The 18,334-nt window shown below is 47.5% G+C and overlaps 1 protein-coding gene across 3 annotated transcripts in view; it reads right to left on the bottom strand.

Annotated features, from left to right (window-relative positions):
* Positions 1-1,085: 1,085 nt before the first annotated feature.
* PDPK1 (3-phosphoinositide dependent protein kinase 1) overlaps positions 1,086-18,334 on the bottom strand; it is a 37,980-nt gene continuing 20,731 nt past the window's right edge. For all 3 annotated transcript variants that reach the window (XM_054995581.1, XM_054995582.1, XM_054995583.1), the window contains 6 exons: positions 7,320-7,416; positions 6,400-6,573; positions 5,789-6,006; positions 5,036-5,093; positions 2,780-2,932; positions 1,086-2,345 (listed from right to left, as the gene is read on the bottom strand). In XM_054995581.1, coding sequence (XP_054851556.1) covers positions 2,238-2,345; positions 2,780-2,932; positions 5,036-5,093; positions 5,789-6,006; positions 6,400-6,573; positions 7,320-7,416 — 808 coding nt within the window. In that variant the 3' untranslated portion in view covers positions 1,086-2,237. The remainder of the gene's footprint in view (positions 2,346-2,779; positions 2,933-5,035; positions 5,094-5,788; positions 6,007-6,399; positions 6,574-7,319; positions 7,417-18,334) is intronic.

The following is an 18,334-nucleotide window of genomic DNA, read 5'->3' on the forward strand; positions in this document are numbered from 1 at the left end:
AGAAGTGACATCATTGTGGCGGGGTTTGGAGCATGAGTGCGCAAGGATAAGTCCTAAAGATGAGTCCGGTATTTTTCCAGAGACCATCTGGACCTACAGTCTTGGGGAACATGCAATCCAAGCCACAGTTTTGTAAGCCCTCTCAACTCATCACTAGATATATCACAGCCAATGATGTTCCCCATTAACAAGAATTGTTACATGCAAGGCTTGACCCCACTCTGTAGTCCTGCCTCCCTCTCAGTGACTAGAAGAGTCACAGCCAATGACATCCACAATGAAAGTAAGACAGGGTTACATGCAATCCAAACCCCTCTCCTGTAGCCTCCCTCCATTCCATGACTGGAAGTGTCACGGCCAGTAGCACCATCCACACAAAATTAACAGGAAGTATTCTGTAGTCTCCCCCCCACCCCACCCCACCCCACCCCACCCACACACTGACTAGAAATGTCACAGTCAATTATGTTCCTCATGACAAAAGATGGATACCTGCAGTCCTGTTCCCAGCTCTGTAGTATCCCTGTTATGGATGGGCAAAGGCCCCGTCTCTGAAAAACACCAATTCCCTATAGTCGCATTTGGTGTATAAGCAAAGCAGCCAAGAGGTGCCCCTGCTCAAGTCCAGTGCAGCAGATGCCCTGCCCAGCAGGGTGTCTACCACCAGCTGCAGAAGTCCAGGGGCAGGATGGGGAGCAGCTTTGGGCAGCCTGAGGGGTTCTGCAGGGGTGGCCCAAGGGAGCTTGGACACAGACCTATGAGTAAGCATGGCCAACGAGGCTCAAGAGCTCGGCAAGATATGCTGCACTAGGCCTTTGCCTCCAAGGAGAGTCAGCTCCCAGCCTCCACTGCCAGGGTCAGAGGTGCCCAACCAAGGAAACGTCTGGCTGTTCTCCTAGGTAGGGTCACATGGCACTCTGGTGCTTTGCACTCTCACTGCATGCTGGTACAAACCAAGTGTAAAGTCAGTACCATGGTGGGTGCCAGAAGCCGCCCCGCCTCCCAACAGGCTTGCTCACTGTCAGCCTCACACACGCAGCAAGGGACGCCTGTACTGAGAAACACATCTTTGCTGCATAACAAGAAACATTTGACCATGACAGTTTAATTGGAAAAGGACAAAAGAACGATATGAAACATTTGATAGATATCACTCAAGTACCATAAGCTTGTCCCTCATTGATATCAACATTTTTACAGGAATACAACAATTAGTCCAATTAGTGGAGGGGCTTAAATATATATTTAAATCATGTAAACTATTTTCAAAGTTGCTAAAAGATCAGATGCTTGGACAATGAACCAGACAGGAATATTTGTACACCTCATTATACAAAGAGACACCCACTCAAGTCATCAGTTGTACACGAGCCCCTCAGTTGCTCAGGCTTCTTTCCCCTCCCTTCCCGCCCCCCCCCCCCAAACACACTCCCACAATGCTATGTCCATGCCGCTCCCTGCAAAGACATGGGCTCACTCTCCTCTTCTGAAAAGGTGAAGAGTCTATTTCCTACATCAAGAAAGTCTTGTACATACTAGTTAACGTCATAGTTAGTATTAGTTAAAAGCATGCTGGCAATTGTAGGGCTCCTTAGTTAAACATGTAAATGCACCAAATTAAAATTTCATTTCAAAATTTTATGAGATCAGAGTGCCAAGATCGCAAACATCTTAAGTGCTGTGTTCAACAATTCCCTCTCCTTCTTCCACCTGTGCTGGAGTGTGCCTGCAAAATGTGCAACTCCCAAGGAAGTACCATCCATGGAGAATCCTGCAATCTAAATGCAACCAGAATCCTGTGAGGGTACGCTCACTGCCACTGCAAGTGCTGTCAGACAACAAGCCAACAAAAGGAACAAAGGGGGGGAGCAGGAATGCCGGGCCCTTCCAAAGCTCCCTGATGAAAGATGGTTGCACTGTGGATTAGATGAGATGTGCCTCGCCTCACTGACTGGTGACAGCACAGCCGGTTATGCCAAGACCCCTCGTCGGCGGCAGAAGAAAGGGAGCTGAAGGGCACAAAAGGAAAAGCTTGCCAGTCACTGCAGCAGAGTATGTGGAAGCCTCAGAAGACGCAGAAAAGCAAGCAAAGCCACCCTGAATCCCCCCATAGGTTGGTTTTTCCTTGGAAAGGAAATGAGTGTGGGCCACTGGCTTCCCCTGGAGACAAGCTGGGAAAGGTTCTCTGGCTGCGGCGCTCTAGCAGCAAGGAGGGAGATGGATGCTGGAGAGCAGCTTTATTTCATCGCATTCTGGTGGTATCTGTGTCGCCAAACCTCGTGGATCTTTTTACACCATTTATGCGCATTTCCACTTGGGTCCATCAGGTAATATGTCCTGTTAGGCTAGAAGAAAACAAGAGTTTAGTGCTTGTTCATTCCAACAGCCTGTGCTAGAGGTTGCCTGGCTCTGAAGATAACACAACTGGCAAACTCAATCTGCAAAACGGGACACACACACACACACCCCAATGCCAGACAGAAGATCGGCAAGAATTTCACACGATGAAAGAGCTGCAAGTCACTCTGTGGTCATGGAAATCCAGATGCTGCACCACGAACCCCCTCTGGGGGCCCAGCAGGAATGCCCGTGGGGAGCTGCGCCAGCTCAGGCACGGAAGAAAGAGGTGCCCCCGAGGCTTTCCCTACCCCTCCATTTCTCAGAGATCTCCCCCAAATGGGAAGACATCACAGTCCCTGCTGACAATTTATAACCAGCAACTAAACCAGATCTCTTAACACAAGCCTACTTAAATTGGCTTTAGGCACGCCTCACTCACTGTGTGGACAAAAAATGTCTTAAAGTTCTTTGCTTCTGGCCGTAACTCAAGCGACCACGGAATCTCTCCTTTCAGAACTTTGTTGACAGGGTCTACATAGTACAAGTGGGGCCCTTCGGTGAGGAGCAGCTGCCGCCGGCGAGCAAACAGACCCTAGGAGAGAGACAAACAGCGCCCAGAACAGAGACAAGGCAAGTCAGCTCTTTGCATTCTACACTACTACGTGCCGCCGCTCGGACCCTAAATTTTAGTTAAACTCTACAGAAGAGCTTCTGAACAGCCTTCCTGCTTCTACAAATCATACAAGGGGCAGAAGGGGTGGCGGGGGGTGGGGGCCTCAGCAAGCTGAGTTTTTACAAGCTGAGTTTTTACAAAATAAAGCTCAAAATGTCAAAGAAATGATAGACAGGCCTCACCCCTACGTAGGAGACAAATTAAGTGTTCCTGGTCACAGGGATGAAACTAGGCACAGCTGCACTCATTCATCCACTGCAGTCCAGCTTGAAGCCTAACTTGGGATGTTCTGGGGGTAGCACTCCATCCAGACTTGGGCAGGGGCTTCCTTCTCAGTTCTCATGGACCTCTCAGAGCTTGGTCTTTGCAGTGTTCTGATTCGGATGGGGGTGTAGGATCCAGAAGGTGATCGAGGGGAGCTTTTACCCCCTGTCCCCAGTGGAATACCTTTAGGATCCTTTCCTTCCCCCATGAAACCAACGAGAGTGGTCATTTGGAGTGTGATGCCCTCACTACATAGGGACACCTCAGTTTTTAATAACAACAACAACATTCGATTTATATACCACCCTTCAGGACAACTTAATGCCCACTCAGTATGTTATTATTATCTCCACAACAAAACACCCTGTGAGGTGGGTGGGGCTGAGAGAGCTCCGAGAGAGCTGTGACTAGCCCAAGGTCACCCAGCTGGCTTCAAGTGGAGGAGTGGGGAATCAAACCCGGCTCTCCAGATTGGAGTCCGGCACTCTTAACCACTACACCAAACCAGCTCTTACTTTTCATCTTGCCCAGGTGCACCAATTCCCTTCCTTAACAGATGCCCAAGTGGTTTTAAAATAGTAAAGAGTCCAGCAGCACCTTTAAGACTAACCAACTTTACTGTAGCATGTGGTTTTACTGAATGGATGAGGGTGAATACGTAGCAATTCAATCCAGGCAGAATTTAAGACATTTTCAGCCCATCTTTGGCCTAAAAATGACTTTAAAAAGATGGACTTGGAAATAATGATAGCTGGGGACTCAGTGGATCACCTGGAACGAGCAAGACCCACTCCTCTGCTTCCCAGAACAGGTGCCTTCCCCGGCCCAGGGGTATAGCCTGGCCTGCTTGTTTGAGCAGAGTGATCTGCTGGCCCAGACAGCGGCTGCTCTTCGTTCACTTTCCATGAGGGGTCCTGGAGATGCATCTGGCGCCGGGCACCCCCTGCTGAACTGGAATTGCCTGAGGCCTGGCAGAGAGGCCGCCCGATGCTGCTCTCATGAACAGAAGCCACATGGGCTCTGCCCCTCAGTTTCCAGGCCCCAACCCAGGGACAGGCTTTGACCTAGCAAGGCCCCAACGAAAGCTTCCTGCTACTCTCAAGAGCAAGAGAGGCCCCTGCATAAGGGCCAAGCTGCAAGCTCCGTGCTTTCTGTACCCCTGCCACTGCTGCCACTCATCCATCTGTTGCAGGTGCTCCCCCCAAAACCAAAAACCCCCTTCTCACAGTTCTGTTTTCTCTTGGCCATTCATTTTTATTGGCTCTGCTTTCTGCCATTTCTCTGACTATATTGGATAAACCATTTCATATGATGTACATGTTGCTTTAGGAACAATGCACAGCACTTGGAGAAATATTTTTTTAAAGTGGGATACACGTTTTGTAAACAAGATAAAAAAGCAGAACGTCCAGAAAGAGACCATCAAGAAGATCCGGTCGCCCGCTTTGCGATCAAGGCCCCTAGTGATCTACCTATCGAGAGCTGACTTGGGCCTCAGGACACCGTGGCCACTGGCCCTTCTGCAGCACGGCCTGCGCTTTGACAAGCCCCTTGCCCCATATTTGGGACTCCACGTGCTTCACATTTAACAACACACTTAAAGGTGGTTTTGGCGAAGACAATTCACAACGTGTTTCCTGTTACCACACCCTATTCCATTCCCAATCCTCTCACCTCTTAAAAAAAGGTTTATGTATCAAATCACTGCCAATTCACTCCACCCAAGCCGGACTCCAAGCACAGTGGAAAGGGACTTACCTTCCTTTTGTCCACTGGCCCCATTTTCAGTATCAAATTATTTTCTACAAACTGATGCCTGGGGAGACAAAGCATTACCTGACGTCATTTCCAGCCCCCACCATTTTCATGCCACTCCCTGCCTACAGCAGGCAACAGTTCCACCGGAGAAGAATGCAGGAAGCACCTAGCCTAGTGCGGCCTACTGAGATGGGCAGCCGCTCTCCAAAATCTCACTCTGGTGCTCAGGTCCCTTTAGCTGGCGATGATGGAGTTGAACTTCTGGCAAACAAAGGATGTGCTCTGCCATGGAGCAATATTCCCACCCTCTGGGGTGGCACGTGATGCAGCCATAGGGGGCAACAGTAGTGGAGTGGCTGTATCTCACCCCCAGCCCCACCCATGCAGGCCAGGCCTCCAATGGCAGTTCTACCTGTCAGAGTAGACACCAGAACCTCCATCCAACCCAGCAATGTCTTCCCACTAGGCCCAGCCAGTAAGGTACAGTGCTGCTCACTGTCTCCTTCACGTCTAGCTGCCTCTTAGAGGGTGGCAGGCTCTTTCCTCAGCTGACCTGCTCACAGCTTTTCCCAGGACAGACCTCCTTCCTTTTAGCTGTCTAAGCCAGCAACTGGCCTGAGCCACAACACCTTAGTAAGCCCATGATGGTTTCCTGGTTTTCATGAACGCTCTCAGGCCCCACCCTCCGCTCCTCCAAAGCAGCTGCTCTTCCTACGGAAAGGGTCCTGCCACTCTGGCCCAACAATTGCTTACCAGGGGTTTCCTCCAGCCTGTTTCGCCAACAGCAGCCTTTTTTCTTCTTCGGAGAACTGGAGGTCCAGCTCAAAGGAATTGCTGTCAAGGTCATGAATGTATTGCTCTATGTTGTTGCCAGATGTCAGCGGTGGACACAGCTCTGGGGCAGACAGCGACTGAGAGGACGCAGAGCCGGAAACTTGTAGGCATCCAAACTGACTTAGGAGATTGTCATACTGTGAAACACGCCAGAGACAACATCAAAGTTTTGTTAGTCTCTTTGTCTCCAAACCCTGGGCTCTGAGCAGGAGTCGCCCAGGAAAAGCTTAACTTCCTGCTAAACAGCTTTCGAGCCCCCTGGAGTGATGCTCTCCACTCACTTCAATGGCACACAAGTGAAGGGGGAGTGGCTGAGCAGTCAGGGACTGAAGGCTTACTGTCCTCTTCTTCAAGGATGCAGAGATCACAGAGCCCTCCACTGAAGCCCCGCAGGAATCCCGCTTGTGGCCTGTGAAGGGACCCTTGCTCAAAGCTAGGATGCAGGCGAGCACACGGCGGAGAAATGCTCGTTGACTGTTGCCGGTGTCTCTGCCAGGGAGGGCTAACCTAGAATGGAAAATAAAACTTACATTTCCATAGCAGTCTTCATCATCTTCTGACATAGCAGGCAAATAGGCTGTGAGTTTGGGGGGTGTTTGGTGATGGAGGTTCTCCCAAGCAATGGAATCGAAGAAGGGATGGGCCTTCAGGGGTTCATAGCCTCCCATTTCTTCACAGCCTAACCTCTTGGTCGCATCTAGAACCTGAAAAAAATTATTATGGACCGTACTGAGGAAACATCCCACGACAATCAAGCAAGAGAGTGGCAGAAGCTGACCCACTGGGGGAGTCGTAATTAATTTTCCAGGCGCCCAGCTGAAATCTGGAACGTTATCGGAGTTTCCATTTACTAAAGGACTTTCAACCAAGTAAGGCTCTCAATTAATTTTGCAAATTTTGAAAAGGTGGGATTGTTTTTACCATTCTACTTGCTATTTGTCTAACCCTTTCTCCAAGGAGGTCAGGGCAGGCCGGCCACATCATCCCCCCCCCTCCTCCACTTTAGCCTCGCAGCAACCCCTCTGTGAGGTGGGCTGGGACGGGTGGGGATGTGGGCCCGAGTCTCCCAGATCTCAGTCTGAGACCAGCATCCCTACACCATGCATTTCCTTCAAGGCCAGAAAGGGCTCACGCGACCGAGGCTGGGAGGGAGACAGGAGTGCTACAGAGATGGCTGCTCAAGGTCCTGCTGGACAGCAAAATCCCTGCAGGGGGGCGGCGGGGAAGGTGGGGGTTTAAAATAAGGGGAAGGAAGTCAGCTTCAGAGAGGCCCCCCAGGGAACAAAATGTCAGGATAGCGAACAAGGGGCCACTGAATTTGGGAGAGTTGCACAACACAGCAGTATTGTCTTCTGCGGTCACTTCTGAAGCCAGGGCCAAGTACACTTGCTGGGACATGGAGACATTTAACATTCCTGAAATATTGGCGGCGAAGGAAAAAAACATTTACCAAAAGCTTTTCTACGAGATCTTTTGCCTTGGGAAAGAACTTCTCTGGGAATTCATACTCCAATTTGATTATCTTTTGAAATATAAGATACTCATTTCTGCAAGAAAAACAAAAAACATTGTGACATTTGTGTAAACATCTCCCTTCATAAGTCAACCCTGAGGTTTTTACATACAGTATATATACTATACTGTGTACACACACACACACACACAAGTGAGAGAGAGAGAGAGAGAGAGAGAGAGTCAGGAGGATCCTGAGGGAGTGGGGAGAGGGGGGCTCCTCACCACACCTGACCATGACCACCGGCATTACCAGAAGAGTGCACAGCCACTGCAGGCCATCAAGGATGTTCTTCACTCCACTGATCTAATGACCGTACACCATGGGAAACTATCTGGAAACTGGGAAACTGGAGGAAATCCAGAGGTGAGAGTCACCAGGGAAAGTCTGGCTGGGCAGGCACACCTCACCACCTCCTTGTCTCCACCCACCCTGTCCTCGGCATCAGAGCAGGGAGAGGCTGCTCAGCTCCTCCTGAGGAGGAAGATACCTCTGGGCCAAGAAGGCCGGGCCCTGGCACTGGCCACACACGTCTCACTCCCCAAGTCTGATCTGGGTGTCCACCTGTACTGTGCTGACAAGGAAGACGGGAAGTGGAAGGGAATGGATAATAAAGTTAAGTTCCTCTTGGAAAAGGAACAATTTAAAAATGGGAGGCACAGAGAATTAACAAGGGTAAGAAACCAACCACAGAAGAAAACAAGCCCCCCACGTAACATCTCTGAAGGAAATTCAAACTATATGGAGGGATGGGTTAAAAGGCGGTTACAGTGACACATGCAATAACAAACAGAAAGTATGTAAAAAGTTGATAGCAGGCTCTTACTGATGGAAAATAAATCATAAATAAATATTTAATAAATATTAAAGCAGAAAACAGAAAAGAGGAACTAGTTAAAGGGAAGAGGGAGCAGAAAAGTAGCGCTTGTTTAAGTGTAACCATAACTAGGGGTGTGCAGCAGAAAATGGTGTTATTCAGATCTGGCTATCAAGAATACCATAAATATCTGGTATTCCTGATATTTGGGTTCAAAAATACTGACGCAAATATATTTGAAATTCCAAATATATTCAGCTGCATTATTCCCTATGGAGAAATCTTTCCAGGGGCCGGTATGGGCCAAGCAAACTCCACCAGAATTGCAGGGAGCCTAGTCCTGCTTAACCCACCCCCACCCCGCCCACCCCGTTTTAAGAGAATTGGCCCAAAGGGTACAATTCTACAAGCCCCTGAACAAGTAGCCCCCAGCCAACTCTCCACTGTTTCCAGATATCCCTGAATAATTCTGAAAAGTTATTTTTCAGGTATATATTTGGTATCCCAGAACCAAATCACATACCTCTAATCACAACCCGATTTCCTTATATGCCAACACAGAAAGAAAAGCAGAGTCACTTCAATGGAGATACACTCCTATAAATGGCCTTAATTGGTGGGATGGGACCACAAGTCATGAAAACACACTTGGCCTGATGAGCTCGGTCTTATTGCAATGCCCCACTTGATGCCATGAAATGCCGTGAAAATTTCTGAAGACAGGTTCTTATTAACGACTTTGAGAGTCAGGGCCATGTTTAGAGCAGCTAAATTTCCACACAAACCGCCTACAGCTCCAGACATATGAGATAATGAATTGTACAAAAATGGATTTATAGTTTATCCTAAACTTGGAAGAACCATGGACTTGATAATAAGTAGTGGGACTGGAGAGAACAACAAAACAGAGTTGCACTTACCGTAATTGCTTATCATTGACATCTTCTGTGCAGGCACACATGGGACTGCGCGTGCGCAGGCCTGCCGATTGGTAGTTTTTTGGCTAACGTCTGCTAGGGGTGCTTGTCTCCCAGTGTGCATGAGTGGGCTTTCCCGCTGAAACGGCACTGGGAGACGGCGCCCCCAACCCTCCAGTTCTCCTGAGCTGCCGGTTCCAAACAGGTAAGTAATGAAGAACACTGTGGGGTAGGAGGGAGGGTATGTGTGTCTGCACAGAAGATGTCAATGAACAGCAGTTATGGTAAGTGCAACTCTGTTTTCATTGTCTGTCTTCTGTGCAGTCCCACATGGGAGCTTCACAAGCTGCTTACCTGGAGGTGGGCGTGATCTTCGTTGGAACAGAGAATGAAGCACAGCTTGTCCCACTGCTGAGTCTCTTCTCTCCATGACATCTAGAGCATAACGCCTCACGAAAGTGCCTGACGATGACCACGTCGCTGCGCTGCAGGTATCGTGTAGAGGAACACCTTTCAGGAGAGCAGTCAAAGACACCTGGTCCCTCATGGAATGGGCCCTTCCCTCCAGAGGCCACGGTGTGTTGGCCATACTGTGGCATTGTCAGATAGCAGAAGTAACCCAACATGGTATCGATTGAGCAGTAGCCCAGTTTCCCTTCTTCGAGCCAGCATAACATACATATAAGTGTTTGTCCCTTCTAAACTCCACGGTGCGATGCAGATAAAAAAGCCCCGCCCTCTGCACATCTAGCGAGTGAAGGGCACACTCAGATTCTAAAGCCGGGTTAAAGAAAAACAGGGAGAACAATATTCTGAACTAAGTGAAATTGACTCAAGACCTTAGGTCTAAATTTGAGGTCCATTCTCAAGACCCCTTGCCACAGTGAACCTTACAAAAAGGGGGGTCCAAGCGTAAAGCTGCTAATTCACTCACCCGTCTGCTAGAAGTAATGGCCACTAAGAATGCAACCTTTTGCAATAAGAAACAAAGGTCGCAGGTACCTAGGGGCTCAAACGGAGGTCGCATCAACTCTGCTGGCGCCAGCTGAAGTGACCACTGGGGCACTATTTCCCTAATTGGTGGGAACATGTTCTGAAGGCCTTTGAGAAACTATTTAGAAACACTATGGGAAAAAACTGTTTTCCCGTCAATCCTAGGGTGAAACACCGAGATACACCTTAATGAAAGCACTGGAAAGGCCCTTATCCTTGAGCGTTAACAAAATTCTAAAATATCCGAAATTTGACAAGTAAAGGGGTCTAGCTCCTTCTGTGAAACCCAGTGTGTGAACAACGCGTAAGATTTCCTCGTGTTCAGCCTCCTAGCATTGAGTATCCTCCATTACCCTCGCAGAGAGGGTGTCCCTGTTCCACTGTGTGCCACGCTGTTAGCTTCAGTCTGGGTAGGTCAAGAAACCATACCCCTTCGTGTGTCAGCAGATCGGGTTCTAACCCACAGTGATGCCATCGGCCCTGTGACAGGCACCTCACGTGCTGGAACCAGGGTTGTCTGGGCCAGAGGGGTGTTATTAAGATAATTACGGTGCCGGTCCCTCTGAATCCTGCTGACCACCCTAGCAATTAGTGGAAAGGGGGGAAACGCATAAAAGAGATGTCCCTCCCAAGGAATTGCGCCCTATTTCTCCCCTGGAGCAAAACCTCAATGCCTTCTGGTTTCCCTCTCTGGCAAAAAGGTCTAGTTCTGGATAGTGTGGAGTACCAGATCAGATTCAAGGTTCTGGTATTGACCTATAGGGCCCTGTGCAGACTGGGACTAGCATATCTACGGGACTGTCTCTCCCCATATATTCCCCGGAGGACACTCCAATCAGGGGACAAACAGCTGTTTGTAGTCCCTGGCCCCAAGGAGGCCCGCCTAGCCTTGACTAGAGCCAGGGCCTTTTGGGTCCTGATCCCACCTGGTGGAACGCTCTGTCTGCTGAAATCAGAGCCCGGCAGGACCTACTATCTTTTCGTTGGGCCTGCAAGACAGAGTTGTTCTGCCAGGCATATGGCTGAGGCTGGGCCTCCACCGGCCTGAAAAAAGGGGTGTAAAAATCTTAACCCTCCCTGTGAAGGCTGTCCACCATCCTATTTTAAATGTGTTGTTTTTAATGTACATGAAATTTTTAATTCTATTTTTAATATGTTGTTATCTGCCCTGAGCCCGCTTGCGGGGAGGGCGGAATAGAAATCTGAAATAAATAATAATTAATAAAAGAGCCCCCATTTTCAAACACAGGCGCCAGTTAAGTATCTGCTGGGGACCATTCGTGGTTCTCTGATTTCATCCCGCTCAGTCTGTCCACGGTTACGTTCACGGTGCCTGGAACGTGCACAGCCTGCAGGGAGACACCCCCCTCGCTAGGGCCCATTCCCACAGGACCATGGACTCTCCGCACAGTGTTCCGGACTCAGTGCCCCTCGTTTGTTCAAGTAGTACACAACTGAACAACTGTCTGTCAACACCTGAACTTTTCTTTGATGGATAGTATCTGAAAAGGCTGTAAGGGCATAACGTAACTCCAATACGTTAATATGTAACTGACTCATGTGTCAGCCATCTCCCATGGGTATTCGGGGACCCGCAATGTGCCCCCCACCCAGACATGGAGGCACCAGTAGATATAGTTATGTCTACCTGTGTTGTTCCAAATTCCATGCCCCTCAATAAATTCCCATTGTCTGTCTACCAAGACAGGAAACCAATCACCCTTTTAGGGATCGAGTTTCTCTTAGTTAAATTCTTGAGTTTCAAAACTGTGTACAGACAGAAACCATAACTGGAGTTTCTGCATATGTAACCTGGCTAATAGGGCGACAAAGGTAGTAGCCGCCATCAAACCCCGTAGAGTTTGAATATTCAAGACGGACAGGAATCTGCACCGAAAAAATTGTTCTAGCATCCCACGGATCCTGCATGCCCTCTCCAAAGGGAGAAAGCCTCTACTGACAGCACCATCCATTACAGCCCCAATAAACTAGACCCTTTTAGGTGGAATGAGGGATGATTTCTTGACGTTTACAACCAGCCCCATCCAATCTGTTACAGGTGTCTACCACTAACTCTATGCGTCTCTGCAGGTCTTCGCTAGATGAGGTGGTCAGAGGTCAGTCATCAAGATAAGGATAAATAAAGCAACCCTGCTTCCTCAGGTAAGTGACTACCATCACCCCACATTTAGTAAATACTTTCGGGGCCGTAGAGAGGCCAAAAGCCAAGACCTGGTATTGGAATATATTATTACAAATGAACCGTAGGAATCACCGGTGCAAAGGATGTATAGTGATTTGGAGCAGGCACCCTTCAAATTCAATACCGCAAACCAAGCGTCATGTGGTAGTAGTTGCAGGACTATGTTCAACATTACCACTTGAACTTTTTTGTTTGTAAATGTTTAAGTCGTCTAAGAAATAGGATGGGCCTAGTACTTCCATCCTTCTTATCTACCAAAAACATGTTCAAATAGAAACCCCACTGAGACTCCCCCCTGGGGACCTGCTGAATCGCCCCCTTACCAATTAACTCATCTATTTCTGTCTGCAAGCCCTCCGGAGGAGGATATGATGCAAAGTCAAGGAGAGTCGGGTAACATTCAAATTTGATTTTATAACCAAACTGAGTAATTTGCAAGACCCCTTTGTCTGAGGTGATGCTTTCCCATGCTGAAAGGAAATTGGCCAGTCTGTTTCTGAAGATGACCGGCTGCTCTGGTTCTAGTCAGAATTGTTTCTGCCCAGATACCTCCTTATTGGAGGGAGGGTGCTGATTTTGCTTGTTGCGGTTATTGGGTCGTCTCCTCTGGTAATGTCCCTGCTGGAACTGTTACTGTCTGTACATCAAAGGAGGATGTGGTTGGTATGGATAAGATCTCCCGCGGTAGGCTTGATATTGTTGTCGATATGGGTAGCATTGATTCGGTGGCTGTTTGGGTAAAACCCCGTATGAGCGAGCTGTTAAACAGTCCTTCCTCTTTTGGGAGAGGTAGTCATCAGTACTGGTTGAAAATAATGTTGTCCCCTCAAAGGGAAGGTACTCAATCCTACCCCTCGTCTAAGGGTAAAGCGATGGTGCATAACCAGGCATGTTGTCGTAGGACCACCGAGGAGCCCAAGGCCCTAGCTGAGGTGTCAGCTGTATTGCGCCCTGCACTGATTTGCTGCATCGATAGATTTAAAGTCTCCTCCTGAATGACCTTCGCCAAAATCTTTTGATCCTCCAGGAGTTTATTGAGGATGTCAGACAATCCCATTAAAAAATCTGATAGGCTCCCATGATGGCAGCGTAGTTTGCAATTTTAACATTAAGAGCTGCAGAGGAGTACAGTTTCTTCCCCAGCGCATCAAGTTTCCAACCCTCTTTGTCAGCAGGCGTATGATGGGAGACTTGATGCTGACGTGTTTGCATCTCCTCTGTCACGAGTGAAGATGGAGGAGGATGGTGGAATAGAAATGCACAAATGTCCTCTCTAGTCTTGTAAAGATATCTTTCTACATATCGGATGAGCTAAGGCAGGCTTCTTGCATGTTGATGATATCGACAAAACCCTCGATAATCGGGAATGATACGTTGGAAGGATTCTCGGAATAAAGGTGCTACAGGATTTTGTCTTTAGGCTTAGGATCGACTACTGCTACCTCTGTTTCCAGTGACCGAGCCATTCAAAAGAGCTGCGAATGGCGATAGTCCTCATTCGAGGAGATCTAGCCAGAGTGCCTCATCCAGAGAGGGGTCAGATACTGAACTGGGGCTCTGTTTCCCACTTCTCTCTGAAAATTGGTAGGTCATAGTGGGTTCAGGGATCCTGCAGGAAGATCTGGACCCCCTACACTCCTTGAAGGACTCAAAACCTGATGCTATCAAGTGTGTCCAATAGGGTCCTCCGAGATCCAGCTTGTATTTGGATGGTATTGAATGCGGCAAGTCAGATCTCGAGTAGTAATGTTGTCTATACTCTAGAGCAGTCTGCCAAGGGTCATCAGATAGGAACCCTTCTTGTAACTCGCTCTCTTCAGCCGAGGAATGGTGTGACAGGGACCTCGAATGGATGGAAGGTGTCCGAGGTCTGTCTTTTGAGACTGGTTTGATGTGCCTGGTCTTGTACTTGGTCTTTTTATGTGGGGGCTGTAAGGGATCCGAAGCTACCAGTTGGTCAAGCCCCTTTGGATCCGGGTCCCTCAGATCCGAGCCCCTCAGACCCGACCTCCTTGGATTCAGAACCTTCGGACCCAACCTCTTCAGATCCAATTTCTTTGGATCCAAATACTTAGGGCCGTCCTTGGTTCCACAGTCTTTGAGATCAACAGCTCCTTTGGTTCCAGACAGGTAGACTCCAACTGTCTCTTCTTTTTAGAGACACCAGTCGCCATCGGGTCGGATCTCGACTTCAAAGGTGCATGGATCCAAGCAGCCTCCAATAAACTTTGAGTCTCTGGTGTCTGGAGCCGAGAATGACTCCAAGATGGATCCACGGATGACACTGTTGAGTGACAAGATGGGTGTCAGATCTGAGTTGTTTCCGCAGGCACTATAGAGACCAGCTCAGAAGTTGGGCCAGCTCCTTTCCCCAATGAAGTAGAGGAAAAAATTGGGGGGTATCAGAGGCCTTCATACCGAACTCCCATAGCAGCGCCTTAAGCCTTTTGGCCCTCTCCGTCCTGGCCTTGGGGGTGACGCTGCAATGTTCGCAAGTCTGTACGTTATGTCTTTCCCCCAAACACTCCAGTCATTTTTGTTGTGCAGGTCGTACATTTCTTAAATAAAGCTGTATTAGCCAAAGAAAAGATCTCAAGTTCTCGATCTCCTCCAAATTCTCTTCTTTGCACAAGCAGAATGAAAAAGAACCTTCCTGGTTGGTGGCAAAGAAGGAACTGGAGGGTCAGCGGCACTGCCTCCCAGTGCCGTTTCAGCAGGAAAGCTTGCTCGTGTGCTCTAAGAGGCGGTTAGCTAAAAAACCCGCCAACTGGCTGGTCTGCGCACGTGCAGTACCATGGGGGACTGCACAGAAGATGGACAACGAACATAACCAATTTCCAGAAGTCAGGAGACCTCAGACATTCATGATTTAAATACTTCCAAATCAAACTGTCATATATGCCTGTCTGCATACCTGCCATGAATGTATCCTGTCTACATATCTGATATGAAGATATTCTGTGTTCTATAATGGTCCTCTGAGGGCATGAGAAGTTTCTTATTGATGTTAAGGCAGTAGGTTATTGCACAAGTATGTACTTTCTCTTTCCCCGCTGCTTCCAGAAGTGTCCTTGAAGACTGGTTGCGGCCAGCGCGAAATGTATCTTTCTTGGGAACTGAGATGATTTCATTCTTTGTTTTGTCTAGTCTAAACCTAGCTTCTCCCTGACAACCCCCCTGGGCTCTTTTGCGCCCCAAAACTTTAAAGGCCTTTATCCAGATGGTGGAAACGTTCCCTATAACTAACATCACCAACCCCATTAACGTCACTTCTGCCGATTCAGCTGTCTGAGCACCCTGAAGTTGCTGGATCTCTAATAAAGTTACTTCGACCAATAACCTGCGTGTTTGCTGTGGAGACCTGAGGGACTCTACCTGCCAAGGACTGGCACAAACATTGATAAAGGGATTCGGGCATTAACACGAATACAGTCCGATTCTGCTATTTAGACCAAGCACTTCTTTGCCCCGATTGGCCTTGTTACATATAGATTAAAATAACAGCCCACCCTCTTAAGTTTCTTCCTCATTTTCGTATACAACTGGACTGCCATAAAACATTTAGAGACACATTTAGCATAACAAACTCTTAAGTAACACATTCTGCAGTAAGAAGCATTATTATACAACACTCTTGTGCCTTGTTTACCATCCAAGATGTACGATAACATCTAATCAGTGCAGACTGCTGGTGAACTTCTATAAAAGTTTAAACATTTGCGGCATAGAAAATTTATACAACTGTAACTTAATTGGATCAAAATATAAATCTATTGACTTATTTGAAAAGAGTAACTCTGAGGAATCCAAAACATTTCTGTTTTGTGTGTTAGTGGTACTAGAATACTTCATGCAACAATAGCAGAGGCGCATTATATTCTGAATTTGACACAAGGATTTGTTTGGGGTTCTTACAACAGGTCAGAATATATCTTACAGTTGTGTTAACAGCTGTAGAAATTAGCAGAATATGAGACAAGTGCCAATGAAGAAGCTCCTTCTTGCCATTATGAACAGATCTAAGGACAGAGTACTGAATTTCAAAGACTTTTCTCTTGCATTACTGTCAAGCGGAAAACATGATGTTATGATTTACACTGAGACTAAAAGTAAGCTGCTAGATCCAACAAGAATATGAATGCTCAGAATGCTGCTGATGCTCCTGTGGATAGGGGACCCTCCAGAAAATCCCGAGGAGTAAACTGTGGGTCTGCAGTGTGTGAGTGTGGGGGCGGGGGGAACTGGTAACACCTCTGCTGGCACAAAACTACTGCTGGCTCCAACATGACAACTTGCAAATCAGTTGCTTCAAAACTATGGAGGACATGTGCACACTTCCTTCACTCCTAACTACACTGAGAAGGAAGATAGGAGTGAAGAAACTACCATGTACAAGCCAGCAAATTACGGCATGCACACATATTGTGGGTGCAGTTTGCCGAGAAACAGGCAGCGGCAGGATCTTAATGCTTTCAGGTGTGATAGGTGAAAGGTGGGAGAGTGGGCCAAGTGTGCTACTGCAATCTATTTTTTAAAAAACAATTTTTATTGGATGGGTTGACATACAATTTATTCATATCTTACAAATACATTTCCCCTTTTGTCCCTAAATGCATCCCAACCCCTCCCCCTCCCCCCTTTTCTGTGCAGACTCCCGACAGCACTACGGTCCCGTATTTTCTTATCATTTATTCTATATTACTTTTCCTTTATCCCTACTAACTAGAGGTAAAATCCTAACTTACCATTACTTAATACAATTCTATAACTATTAATAAGCTATTAAAAAGCCATCAGAACATATTTCTTTTGCTCATATACATTTCTTCAAACCATTCATTTATATGTATTGTCGAAGGCTTTCACGACCGGAGAACGATGGTTGTTGTGGGTTTTCTGGGCTGTATTGCCGTGGTCTTGGCATTGTAGTTCCTGACGTTTCGCCAGCAGCTGTGGCTGGCATCTTCAGAGGTGTAGCACCAAAAGATAGAGATCTCTCAGTGTCACAGTGTGGAAAAGATGTGGCAGGTCATTTATATCTACTCAGGAGGGTTGGGACTGAGCTGAGTCATCCTGTAAGAGTTTCCCAGGGTGTGGAATGCTAATGGCGGGAGGCTTCACTGTATCCTGAGGAGGTTCTTTTGCATATGGATTGGTGCTTGATGTGCTAATCTTCTCTGCAGGGCTATTGTCGGGTGTGGAGTGTTTTGTTAGCCTGGTGTTTTTCAGAACTGGAAACCATGCTCTGTTCATTCTTAAGGTTTCTTCTTTCCTGTTGAAGTTTTGCTTATGCTTGTGAATTTCAATGGCTTCCCTGTGCAGTCTGACAAAGTAGTTGGAAGTGTTGTCCAGTATTTTGGTGTCCTGGAATAAGATACTGTGCCCTGTTTGAGTTAGGCTATGTTCAGCCACTGCTGATTTTTCAGGTTGTCCAAGTCTGCAGTGTCTTTCATGTTCTTTTATTCTTGTCTGGATGCTATGCTTTGTGGTCCCGATATAAACTTGTCCACAGCTGCAGGGTATACGGTATACTCCTGCAGAGGTGAGGGGGTCTCTACTGTCTTTTGCTGATCGTAGCATCTGTTGTATTTTTCGGGTGGGTCTGAATACCGCTTGGAGGTTATGCTTTTTCATAAGCTTTCCCATCTGATCAGTAATTCCTTTGATATATGGCAAAAACACTTTTCCTGTAGGAGACTGTTTTTCCTTGGTTGTTTGATTCATTCTGGGTTTGATTGCTCTTCGGATTTCATTTCTGGAGTAGCCATTCGCCTGAAGTGCGTGGTTTAGATGATTAATTTCCTCATTGAGAAAGTGTGGCTCACATATCCGTCTTGCACGATCCACTAATGTTTTCATTATGCCTCTTTTCTGTCGGGGGTGGTGATTGGAGTTTTTGTGTAAGTACCGATCAGTGTGAGTTGGTTTCCTGTAGACCTTGTGACCTAACTGAAAGTTTGCTTTGCGGATGACCAAGGTATCCAGAAATGGGAGTTTTCCCTCGATTTCTTTCTCCATTGTG

Source organism: Eublepharis macularius, chromosome 12 (genome assembly GCF_028583425.1).
Source record: "Eublepharis macularius isolate TG4126 chromosome 12, MPM_Emac_v1.0, whole genome shotgun sequence".
Classification (NCBI taxonomy): domain Eukaryota; kingdom Metazoa; phylum Chordata; class Lepidosauria; order Squamata; family Eublepharidae; genus Eublepharis; species Eublepharis macularius.